At 62.0% G+C, this 12,658-nt stretch overlaps 1 protein-coding gene across 4 annotated transcripts in view; it reads left to right on the top strand.

Annotated features, from left to right (window-relative positions):
- RPTOR (regulatory associated protein of MTOR complex 1) overlaps positions 1 to 12,658 on the top strand; it is a 330,740-nt gene that overhangs the window by 302,604 nt on the left and 15,478 nt on the right. For all 4 annotated transcript variants that reach the window (XM_019465972.2, XM_019465973.2, XM_019465976.2 and 1 more), the window contains 4 exons: positions 5,556 to 5,661; positions 7,997 to 8,111; positions 9,591 to 9,715; positions 12,036 to 12,140. In XM_019465972.2, coding sequence (XP_019321517.2) covers positions 5,556 to 5,661; positions 7,997 to 8,111; positions 9,591 to 9,715; positions 12,036 to 12,140 — 451 coding nt within the window. The remainder of the gene's footprint in view (positions 1 to 5,555; positions 5,662 to 7,996; positions 8,112 to 9,590; positions 9,716 to 12,035; positions 12,141 to 12,658) is intronic.

Below are 12,658 nucleotides of genomic sequence, written 5' to 3'. Positions count from 1 at the left end.
CTCTCCACCAACCAGGACCAGAAGTCAACTTCCTCACCCTCGTGCAGGGCACCTACAAAACCCGCGGCTCCCTTTCTCACCAGGGAGAGACTGGATGTCTTGTCTCTAAAACCAGGACCAGGGCGCCTGGGTGGCGCAGTCGGTTAAGCGTCCGACTTCAGCTCAGGTCACGATCTCACGGTCCGTGAGTTCGAGCCCCGCGTCGGGCTCTGGGCTGACGGCTCAGAGCCTGGAGCCTGTTTCCGATTCTGTGTCTCCCTCTCTCTCTGCCCCTCCCCCGTTCATGCTCTGTCTCTCTCTGTCCCAAAAATAAATAAAAAACGTTGAAAAAAAAAAAAAAAAACCTATAAAACCAGGACCAAGGTAAGGGTGTCTGATCTCGCGGCTCCTTTTCAACAACCTACCAGAGGCCCTGGGTGTCCAGGAAGGCAAGCAAAGGTAGAAAGGGAAATAAAACTGTTCACACAGAATCGTCGTGTACGTAGAAAATCCTAAACAACCCGCGTGATGTTGCCAGAACAGGTGAGATAAGTTCGCTGAATACCCAACGTTACACACAAACTGATCGTATTTCTACACTAACCACTGGAAATTGGAATTAAGCCACTTAACCCCCAAAACATGAGCTGTAATTAAATTAGCTATATATTTTTTTAATACAAGCAGGACTCAACTGCTGAAAAATACAAAACACGATGAAAGAAATTTTAGAAGGCCTAACCCACTGAAGGTGTGCTCGTGGGCCAGGTGTCAGGTCTCCCTAACCTGGCGTATGGGCCGATGCCATCTCATTCAACATCCCAACAGGTTTTGTTTTAATCAGCAAGCCGATTCTAAAATTTATGGGGCGACGCAAAGAAACTTAACCGAAGAAATGTAGGCAGAAGGCAAAGTTGGAGGACTCACACTGATTTCAAGAGTCCCCCTGAGGGCGGGAGTGGAATGGCGGCCGGGGGGCAGGGGGGACCAGTGGGGCCGAACTGGGTCCAGGGCGGAGCCACGGTGCATGCCACCGATTTCCCACAAAGCTGCAGGACAGCTCATTTCAGTGGACAGAGGATGGTCTTTCCAGCAAGCAGAACCACAGCGGCTGGACATCCATTTGCCCACGAGACGAACGTCACTCCATGCCCCACACCTTATTCAGAAACCAACTCAAGGAGCCTCTTCTTGCCCTACTGTGAATCCCGCAGCCGCGAAACTTCTAGAAGCCCCTTCTGGCCTATCGGGCGATGGTTCTTTGAGAAGTCACGAAACCCAGAAGGAAAATGGTATATGGAGTTTCGTCATGTTGACTGCTTTTTGCGTATCACCGTTGGCATGAAAACACAAGCCACGGACTGGAGAAAAATATCGTAAAACTCCTAATAAAAGCCTTTTATCCCACGTACATAAAGAACTCCCAAAATCCCACGTGGAAGGACGCAACACCATTAGAACTAACGGGCAAAAGGTTTGCACAGACCCTTTACCGAAAAGGCGTGCACACAGCAAAGGAGCCCTGGGAAGGTGTGAGACGGTGAGGCAGGGGTCGCCGGGGCCGCGAGCTGCCGCAGGAGGCAGCAGCTCGCTTCCGTTCGACGGCCGACATTTTAGATCGCTCAGTCCCGAGCACCGGCAGAGGAAGCAGAGCAGCCCAGACTCTCGCCCCTCGCGGTGCCAGGCGCCCTGGAAACGTGTGCGACTGAGCCTATGCTGACCGTTCATCCCGGCAACCCTGCTGGACGTTCACCGGGACAAGCGACAAAAGCTACATGTGCGTGTTTACGGCGGCTTTATTCACGATCGCCGGAAACCGGACGGAACCCAGACGTTTCACCCGGGGGAGAAACGGTGCTGGGACGAATACCGGTCCCCTGAAAAAAGTCGCCCCGATAAACCGACATGCACACGACACGAGGAGTCAGGTGCGGCTCGCTCAGCGAGGGAAGCCAGACACGCAGGAAGTGGGTGGGGCCGGGCCTGGGGCCGGGGGAGGCCGACCGCACAGGGGCACGGGGCAGGGCCAGGTCCGTTCCCCACCAGCCGGTGGGCTTGTGACCAAGCCCCCGAGAGGGGGAGCGTCCTGGAGGGGGACCCCGCCTCCGTCAACCCGATGCTTCGCAGGACCCGTGGTCGCGGGGCGGAGGTGCCCGTGTCTGGGCCTCCGTGCACGCAGGACACCCTCCCCTCCCCTCCCCTCCCCTACCCTCCCCTCCCCTCCCCTCAGAGCTTCTCCCGTCAGGGCCAAGGGCGCGAGCACAGAGCCGGCCCGGCCAGGTCAGGAGCGGCCGTCACTAGCGCACCTGCTGCCGGCATCCGCCACCTCTCTCCGCCAGGGTGACGTCCTCGTTTGTGGCGGGGGAAGGGGGGAGGGGTGGCTTCTCACACAACAGGAAAAGTCACAGCGAGTGTGGCCCAGAGGCACTCGGTTGTGTCGTCAGAACGGGCCTCGTTTCTGGGTGGAAACGGAGCTCGGGGTCTGAGCACTTGGCGCGGAGTTAACGGGCCTTCCCCAAGGCCCGTCTCCCCTTTTGCCTTTGGGGGACCCTCTGACCCTCGCCCTTGGTTGCCCCGGGGACAGGCCAGGCCTGAGGCCCCAGCCCCCGCGTCTCCGGGAGGCTGAAGGGCAGGAATGGGTGCTGGGACCGAGGGGTCACGGCCGCAGTCGCACAGCACTGCCCCGCACCCGCCCCGCACCTGTGGCTCTCCATCCCGCTGGCTCGTCCTGGTGGCTCTGGGCAGACCGTCCCCAGGTGGATGCCAGCGGCATCGCAGAGCCGTGTGCGGCCCAGCTCTGACCGTCTCCTTGGATGAGCACACCTGGGGGGGGGGGGGGGGGAGGGGCACCTCCATCGATGGGCCTGCCAGGGGCCCCGCACGTCCACGCGCCTTCCTTCCTGTCCTTGCAGCCGCCGTCTTGTGTCCTTTGCAGCCCCAGGTCCGTCCCTGGGCCCGGTCCCTGCCTGCGCAAGGGGGCACCTGGGCCCTGGGGCACGTGCGTCCAGGAACCCAGTGCCCGTCCTGCCCTCCTGCTCGGAGCGCCTCTCACTCTTCCTGTGATGTGTTCCCACGGAAACCGGATTCCATCAAAGGGCGATATCCTCGCCCCGCCCACGCTTTCAGTGTTTTTCTGGTTGGCGTTACTGACCACTTGCCGTGTCTTTTGGAACAAGCTCTGGGTCGTCACGAAGTGAAACCAACTGTTACCAACCCGTGATCTACCCCGTCTACCCCCCGGGTTATTTCCAAACCTCTAAACAAACGTTCTGTGGAGGCAGCTGACACCGTTTCTTCTTGTCGCCTCCACGTGTGGATGTCTGTTGTGGCTGTTGCTGTCTTGTTCGGTGTGGGGTTGTGATTCTTCAGAAAAAAAGAAGGAGCACAGCAAGGAAACAGCTCGCAGCAGGGACCCGCGGGCTCCAGCAGTGAGGCCGGGGAGGGTGGGTGGGTGTTTCTGTTTTGTAATCAGAACACGGAGCTTCCAGCGTGGACACGTGAAATGTGCCGTGGTCTGGGCTCCTGTCCGTGTAGACGCGTGCTGTTTCTTAGCCATGCTGGCGCCTGAGAACGCGCCTGTGGCCACCGTCCCTGCTCTCCGCCCCGTGCTTTCCCCAGCAGAGAAAACGATCTTTACATCCGAGCGCGGGCTGTCTGGTACCGTGTGGTGTTACCGCGCTGACCACGGGCAGGTTAAGGTAGGCCCGGCTTCTCGGCTCAGCCGAGACCAGGTAGGGTTTTCTCTTGTGTGATCAGTCTCTTCTGTATTTTGGCACTCGACGACCCTGGGTGTTCAAGCGGGGACCCAGGGCCAATCCAGTTTACTTGATGGCACGTGAGGATTAAGGAAATCCACGTTTATTACAAAAGCCAACTTAAATCCCGGCTTCCTCTTGGCAGGGGGCGGGCCTCTTGCAGACGCTGGTTTTACACAACCGTCCGTGCACAGGCACACGAGTACGCGCACACGGGCCACGAAGCAGGAAGGACCCCTGCCCAAGGAACAGAGAACAGGGCGGTTTGTGGGGCACGCACGTATTTCGGGGGGACCTGAGCTCAGTCTCTGACACCGTGGCTCGGTGGGGAGGGTACAGGGTTCTTGGGAGCTGTTTGAAGCTGACCGGGTCCACAGTCCGGCCGTTTCCTGATGCTTCACCCTGTGCTCAGTCAGCTCAGGCCGCACAGCCCCCCGCCGCCACTACCGGGGCCCCTCTGTTGCTGTCATAAGCCCCTTTCTGGTCAAGTGCAATGCCCCATTTCTCTGGCACAAGAGGAGGGATAAAGGCAAAAGTCTCTGGGCACGGCCCACCTTTTTCTGATTTTGCCTTTTCACCGTGTGCGGCGTCGGCCTCCGGCCCCCTCGGCTCAGGTCGAATCCCGCCAGCTCCTTGTCCCTGAAGCTCCTTGTCTGCCTTGGCAGAGGCTGCCCTGCTGCCCCATGTCAGGGGCTCCTAGGAGCAGGACGGCACATGGCCTCAGAGGTTGAGGCGTCCCCTGAGTCTGTGCCGCTCCCTGCCCTCCCCAGGGGGCCCTCTCATCCTCTAGACCCAGCGGCCTGCGGAGCGGGCAGCTCCCCCTCGGGGGGGAGGCCAGGCACTCCTGTCTGCCACCCTCTCGTGCCAGCCAGCTGGGCTGGGGCGCCCTGGCCAAGCTGCAGAACCCAGTTTCCTCGTTCGGGAACAGGGTCCTTTCTTTCTGGTCATGACCTCAGACACACTGCAGGTTTGGGTCCAGAGCCACAGTAAAGTGAGTCCACGCATGTTTTGGTTCCCCAGAGCGCGTAAGTCACTGCCCTACGCTGCAGTCCGCCAGTCGTGTGATAGCACCGTGTCTGAGGAAACAGCGTAGGGACCTGAATTCAAAAATACTTCAGGGATGCCCGAGCGGCTCAGTGAACTCGGTTCATGATCTCGCGGTTCGCGAGTTCGAGCCCCGCGTCAGGCTTTGTACTGACGGCTCAGAGCCTCACTGGATTCTCTCTCTTCCTCTCTCTCTTCCCCTTCCCTACTCACATGCTCTCTCTCTCTCTCTCTCTCTGTCTCTTTCTCTCAAAAATAAATAAAAAGGAGCGCCTGGGTGGCTCAGTTGAACATCTGACTTCGGTTCAGGTCATGATCTCACAATTGGTGAGCTCGAGCCCCGTATCAGGCTCTGTGCTGACAGCTCACAGCCCGCTTCTGATCCTCTCTCTCCCTCTGTCTGCCCCTCCCCTGCTCCTGTGCGTCCGCACGCTCTCAAAAATAAAAACACATTAAAAATAATGCTAATAAATAAACAGATAAAAACGTTTAAGACAATACCTCCCTACTAAAACATGCTGACCGTCACCTGGGCCGTCAGAGGCGTCAGCGCCACAGATCACCGTAACAAACGTACCAGTGATGAAAAGCGTGAGGTACCGTGAAAGTCGCCGAGATGTGCCGAGACCCGGGAGGTGAGCAGAGGCAGCTGGGAAGGCGTGCTGGCCGCGGGGTGGCCGCGAACCTCCCGTCTGTGAGCAACGCGGGGTCCATGAGGCGCAGACAGGATGCCTGTGACTTACTCGCGAACCTCACTTGGTGTTTTTATCGTTCAAGATCCCGGAGGAACACGACCTGGAGAGTCAGATCCGCAAGGAGCGCGAGTGGCGATTTCTCCGCAACACCCACGTCAGGCAGCAGGCGCGGCAGCTCATCCAGAAGGGTAAGCCGCCCGCCTCCCGAGGGGGGCGCCTCCGAGGGCCCGTGGTGGGGCTGGCGGGGTGCAGGCCCTCCTCCAGGCTGGCCCCCAGGAGCCCCCAGAGCGCTCGGCTACTCTCTCCCAAGAGAAGCCCCCGCCGGCCTCTCGCGCGAGCGAGCCTTGTGCGCCCTGCCACCCCCAGGGCGGAAGGAGCCCCAAGCTCTGTCTGGGACACAGGCCACACGCAAGGCGCTGCTTGTGCCCAGCTGGCCCCTCCTGTCCCGGAATAACCCCACCGTCAACCGGTGCTGTATCTGAGTCCCACCTTACCGACCCTTTTACCAGACTTGCCGAGAGAGGCCCCGTTTACGGGCCCCCAGCCTCACCAGTGCTGGACGGGCAGCCTCCCTCCCCTCCCCCACCCCCACCCCCACCCTCCCGCTCTCCCAGCCCCGCGGCTTCGGGGGCACAGAGAGGTGGGGTGCACCTCCATCTTCTACTGCGAAGCCAGCGTGGCCCCCAGTCACTGGGCCGGCCGGGCCGACCCGCTGCCCAGGCCCCCGCACAGAGCGGGACGTCGCGGGCTGTCAGCCCTTCTGTTGATGGACTGATCCCGCCTTGCCTTTCCGTCCTGTAAAATGGTGGCGGTTGCCAAGGGTCGCTCTTTACAGCCGGGGGTGGGGCCCACGAGACAGGCTGTCCCCGCAGACACGCGTGTCCCTGAGCACACGCAGCCGCTCCAAAGCCACTGTGGCATGCGGCCGCCTCGGTGTGCAGCGCTCTCCGTAAAACGCCTTGGGGCCGTAGTCGCCTCGTAAGGCTGCCTCCGTGAGGGGCTGGCGGCGGCTAGATGTAAAGCAGCCTAGTGTTTACGCCTCAGCGTCTGCTGGCCCGGCAGTCACCGCTCGGACGTGTGCAGCCAGGCCGGCCCACGCCCCACGGCTTTCTTCCCGAGGACAGAACAGCCACCAGAGCGTCGGCACTCTGGGAATTACAGCATCGGAGGCTGTTTTCTCGAAGGTCTGCGGTCCTGCAGGGCCCCCGTTCTACAGGACAGGGGACTCCCTGTACCCGCGTCCGCCTCCCACAGTTAGGCATCGGAAGGCAGACTGACCCCGATGGGGAAGCCACACACAGGGCCAGGGGCTCTGGAGAAAGAGCTGGGCTTTCCTGACGAACACAAAAGACTGTCTTTGTAACCCGGGTCGGGTTCTCCCGGTCTTTGTGGGAAGGGGAGGCCTCCTTGTTAGACACAGCTGAGGGGGGCTCCCGGACGCAGTCGCCGGGCACGTCAGCCCCTGAGAGGTCCGTGCGGTGGACCCGGCCACCAGAGACAGGGACACGGGCGACCCCACTCACGTGCCTGCGCAGAGGCTGCCGCCAGTGGAAAGTGCCCCTTCTGAGAGGCGGCTGTGCCCCCCTGAGAGAGGGGGTGCCTGCAGCTTAATGAGGTGGTTCCCCCGACGCCTGTGCCCGGCCTCCCCCAGTGACCTCGGCCGGCAGGACCAGCGTTGTCACAAACGCACAATGCACCCTGACCCGGGAGTCGGTGTTCCCGGTGTCTCCCGGCCACCCGCGGTCGGGGCCCCTGCGGGTAACACTGCTGCCACAGACAGAGCCCCTGGGACCTTTTGGCGTGTGTCCCTTTGCCCCTGTCCTTGTCACCGGCTGGTTTTCCGTGTTGGTGCTATAACGGGGGGGGGGGGGGGGGGGGGTGGAGACTGCAGGGTGAAGCCAGCACTAATGGCCCCCCCGGGTTTCCCAGGGGCCAGGCCGGTGCCCGACAACGCTGCAGGGACCCCAAGTCCCTTGGCTGCCCTGGGTCGACCTCATATGAGTCACCAAAATCCCACCTAAACCTATCTTGATCTCTTGTCCTTTTAGCCTCTTTTTACTGTTTTCCTGAGACTCCTTCAAAGCCCCTTCCTGACGGCTTCTTTCCTGGTTCTGGTTTTGGGGGCCCGGTGCACACACCCTCGTTCACCTCCCTGTCGTCTGTGGTGATCTGTCCCTCAACCGGGTAGTTCCGTTAGGGACCACCCCCCTGAGAGGCCACCAAGACCGTGGCCCGTGTGCCCGATGCTTCGACCTGGAACTAAGTTACAAACGGTGGCCTTCCTGCTTTCTTCGAAAACCACCAACTTGCACATCTCTGAGCACGGCGTCTTTGCACGCACGAACTGACGAGCGCTGACTGCAAACTCGTGCTGGGGGGACCCTGCGGTCAGGGAGCCAGGCCCTCGTCCGACCCCTGCTTGCCCTGTGTGTCCCTTGTGCCTCCCCAGGTCCCCAGACAGGAGGCGCCACGACCCCCGGGTTCTGCACGTCGAGGCCCATCGCTGTGTGTCTCTTTGGGCAGGTATCGCAAGACTGGACGACCAGATATTTCTGAACAGGAACCCCGGTGTCCCCTCCGTGGTCAAGTTCCACCCCTTTACGCCGTGTGTGGCCGTGGCTGATAAAGACAGCATCTGGTACGCAGGGCACAGGCGGCTCGTGTGTCTCAGCCGGTAACGGCCAGCCCCCCGGTGACGGTGCCGTGTTCCCGGCGCGGGAGCCACGAGCCCTCTGGGGTGCTGCGGGCGGCAGGGCTCGAGAACACGGGGGGAGAGAGAGGTGCGCGGGCTGGCGGGAGCCTCTCGTGCCGGCGCCAGAGCACACGTGGGCTCCTCAGAGCCACGGTGTGACGGGGACGCACAAGGGGTTCGCTCTCGGTACCGCCTGTGGAGACGCGTGATCGCAAGACGCCAGCCCCGATTTACTGTGAGTGCTGCGCTTGCGTCGCAGAGAACGTACGCACTTCGTGGGGGGCGAGGTCAGGGTGTTGTTCCCTCTGTCTTTCCCCTTTTCTTTATTGTGGTAAAATACACACAGCACAGTTCAGCATCCTAACCGGGTTTAAGTGCCCAGTTCAGGGCCACCAAGCGCGTTCACACCGCGCGGCTGCCGCCGCCGTCCGCCTCCAGAACTCTTTCCGTCTCGAAAATCTGAAATTCCGCCCCCGTTAGACTCTAACTCCTGCTCCCACTCCCCCCGGCGCCCACCGTCCCGCTGTCTGTCTCTGGATTTGAGACCCCGGGGACCTCACCTGTCCCGGGTCTGGTCCTTCCACTGAGCCCTGTGCCCTGGGGCTGTCCACACTATGGCAGGTGTCAGAGCGTCCCTCCTTGTCCAGGCCGGGCGATACCTGGTGTGTGGCTGAGCCAGCTTTATTCCCCCATCCAGCAAGGGACGCTCAGGTCATTTCCCGAGTTTTGGGGTTTTTTTTCAATATGTCCTTAAGGGCAGGTTCTCGTTTTCATTTCTTAAAAATATGTTTACTTTCAACACAGCTTAGAGGAGGACAAGACCGTAAGATTAAGTCCACCTTGATGGTTTGTTGGGTTTAATTTTGTTACGAAAGGAAGCAACAAAGTAAATAACAAGGGAGACAGGTATCTTTCGATACCTGTCCTGGAACAGCTTACATCTGACACCAAAGGAGCTGAAGTTGACCTCAGATTCTAAACGACTGCGAGCCACCCGTATGTTTATGTTTTTAGCAGTTCCTGTAAGGTAGAAGCAGAATGTTAAAGACTCTGTAGACAGTCGTGTGTCCTAATAATTAAGGTTCTAATAGAAATAAGCACTGTTGTTCCGATGCTCTGTGTCTACGGGCACACGGCCAAGTCCTCTGTGTCGACCTGTGTCCATCCATTGGCGGTCGTGAACGGGGGTGGGCGGACCTCTCGGTGGACGGCCAGCAGAGGGACCCCAGGCCCCGGGGCGCCCCCATGCCCACCCCAGCCAGCCCCCGGCAGCCGTGCGCTAGGGCTGTTTGTCCACACCCTGCCAGAGCTCGTGGCTCTCGTGGCTTTGGTCGTGGCCACCCTGGCAGGTGGGGGGCGATCGCCCTGTGCATTTTGTTTGCGTCTCCCTGACGACTGACCTTCTTCCTCTCTCCTTCTCCGAAGTTTTTGGGACTGGGAGAAAGGGGAGAAGCTGGATTACTTCCACAACGGAAACCCTCGGTATACCAGGGTCACCGCCATGGAGTACCTGAATGGCCAGGACTGCTCGCTGCTGCTCACGGCCACAGGTGAGTGGGCTTTGTGGGGCCGGGTCCCCACACCCAGTGTGGAGACCCCAGCACACATTCATACACGGCCTTTTTTGATCCTGATCGTTCTTCTGCCAAGGGGCACTGCTCACAGGAACAGCCACCGTCACCGAGGACGTGGGAGGTTTTGGAGGGAACGGGCTTCGCCCACAAACAGGGGAAGCAGGGTGACCAGTGCCGGGGGTGTCCCGGGACCGTCTCCTGCTCTGGGCAGGACCTCCCCTGACCGGGAAAGGCGCTGTCTGCCTCCGGCCCCCCGGCCCCCGTGATGCCCTCGGAGGTGAGGTGGAGGGGTCTGAAATGGGTCACTTCACATCACTCTGGAACAGGCTTCCCAGAACGCCACCCTGGGCCACAGGCGTCTGCTTTAGCGGTTTAAAGACAGGACTCCGCTGTCTCTGGGTAATGAGAGGTCACTGATGGTCTAACTGTGCTTCTTCAGGGGTGACAGACCAGGATGGGACAGGCGGGCAGGGAGAAGGGGCACACGAGAGGGGGCCAAGGTCGACATGCAGGCTTATTTCCCACATTACCCCAGTCCTGACCTCGGTCTGTCCCCGTCCTGGCCTCAGCCTGGCCTGGGCCTGTCCCTGTCCTGTCCCCATCCTGTCCTAGGTCTGTCTCTGTCCTGTCATGTCCTATCCTAGGTCTTTCCCTGTCCTGGGCCTGTCCCAATCCCGTCCCTGTCCTGGGCCTGTCCCGTCCTGTCCTGTCCTGTCCTATCCTTGGTCTTTCTCTGTCCTGGGCCTGTCCCCGTCCTGTCCTGGGCCTGTCCCCATCCTGTCCCTGTCCTGGGCCTGTCCCGTCCTGTCCTGCCCTAGATCTGTCCCTGTCCTGTCCTGTCCCATCCTTGGTCTTTCTCTGTCCTGGGCCTATCTCCGTCCTGTCCTGGGTCTGTCCCCGTCCTGTCCTGGGTCTGTCCCTGTCCTGTCCTGGGCCTGTCCCCATCCTGTCCCGGGCCTGTCCTGTCCTGGGTCTGTCCCCATCCTATCCTGTCCTATCTTAGGTCTTTCCCTGTCCTAGGCCTGTCCCCGTCCTGTCCTGGGTCTGTCCCCATCCTGTCCCGGGCCTGTCCTGTCCTGGGTCTGTCCCCGTCCTATTCTGTCCTATCCCTGTCCTGGGCCTATCCCCGTCCTGTCCTGGGTCTGTCCCGTCCTGTCCTGGGTCTGTTCCCATCCTGTCCCGGGCCTGTCCTGTCCTGGGTCTGTCCCCGTCCTATCCTGTCCTATCCCTGTGCTGGGCCTGTCCCTGTCCTGTCCTGGGCCTACTCTTGTCTTGTCCCTCTCTGCTCTGAGCTTGGGCCTGCCCTGTCCTGTGCTATCCTGGGCATGTCCCCATTCTGGCCCGGCCTGTGTTGGGCCTGAGCTTCTGAGCCATCAACATAGCTGAGCTGACTGCACTGGGAACGCCCTTCCCTTCAGAGGGTTCCTGGGCCCCACTGTGAATGACGTACCCACGGGGAAGGGTCCTGCTGGCGGCCTCTCCCCAGGCATTGCCATCTCAGGACCACACAAAGTTGAGCCACCATCCAGAGCCGTTCCCTCGGCCGCAGGCATCAGGGTGAAGGGGTGGACAAGGGCGGGGCGGTGGTGCGGGAAGCTGCAGGACGGGGCGTACTGAGCGCCTCTCAGCACCGCGGAGGAGGAGGAGGGGGGAGTGATCCCCAGCACGGCGGGCGCTGCGGAGGGTCCCCAGGAGTAGGGGGTTCCAGCAGAGAAGCAGCACGAGGGCTTGGGTTCCAGAGCAGGGTAAGTTCACTGTCAAGGAGACCGGGGCCGGGACGAGCCGACGGGTGGGTGCGGGCGGGGACGGGCCAGCGGGCATCCCGTGCGGTCATCCTCCAGGCGGGAGCCACCTCTGAGGCCACGCGTGAGGGGCCGGCGAGTCCGGAGAGCGCGGTCCGCGTGGGGCGTAGGGACACGGGTGGAGCCTCACGCTTACGCCACTCAGGCTCGCAGAGCCCCGTGCTGAGTGTCCCGGGCAGGGAGGGGCGGCCCGCCCGCCTCCTGATGCAGGGAGCCCGTGGGGTCACAAGCTGAGGGCTCGGCCGGAGGTCTGACTTCGTGGTGCGAGTGAGTCACTGCAAGGAAGGGAGCCACCTGGGGCCAGAGCCGAAAGTAGGGGCGGGTCCCCCTGCGCCCAGACGGGAGTCTGAGGACGGCGACGCGCGACCGGCCCGCTGCGCCTGCGTCAGGCCGCCTCGAGGGGGACCGCGTGGTCTCCTGCCACCCGGGGGGGCTCCCTCCCGTGTGCCGGAGGCCAGGCCTGCGTTTTCACCTCCCCCCCTTCTCTCCCCAAGATGACGGCGCCATCAGAGTCTGGAAGAACTTTGCGGATTTGGAGAAGAACCCAGAGATGGTGACCGCTTGGCAGGGGCTCTCGGACATGCTGCCCACCACCAGAGGTGGGTGCTCCCGGGAGCGGCGCGGCCCCTCGCTGCCCGCCCGCCCGCCCGCCTCCCCCTGGCGGTGGCTCCCCACCGGCCGCCTCAGCTGTGAGCCGCTCTCTCCCCCGGCTGCCCTGGAGCACTTGCAGGCCGGGAGACGCGGCCCCCGAAGGGCTCACCGGCTGTGGGCGCACCTGCCGCACCCTCGTCCTGGGCTTGCAGCCGGCGCTGCGGGAAAGGCCTGGGGGCCGCGCCCCGTGCCCAGGCGAGCTCCCTTCGGGGGGCGAGCGCCGTGGCACGCGGGCACGTCTGTCCGGACGGCGGAGGCCGCGGACGCTCGCCCGGGTTGGGGGGGCACAGCTGCCGCCGCACACCGGTCCCTCGGGGGCTCACCGTGCTGCCGCGGCACGCGGACCGTCTGGCACGGCTGGGTTCCAGAGACGCCAAGCCGCGGGGGCCACGGTCTCTCTGCTCGGCTGACAGTGAAAGCAGCTTAGTCCCCTGCCCTGTGCTCCCGGTCCGGCCTGGCTGCGACT

Source organism: Panthera pardus, unplaced genomic scaffold (genome assembly GCF_024362965.1).
Source record: "Panthera pardus isolate Hobbes unplaced genomic scaffold, ASM2436296v1 HiC_scaffold_3, whole genome shotgun sequence".
NCBI lineage: Eukaryota > Metazoa > Chordata > Mammalia > Carnivora > Felidae > Panthera > Panthera pardus.
The sequence above is the reverse complement of the archived record's forward strand: the minus strand, read 5'-3'. Positions and strand labels throughout refer to the sequence as shown.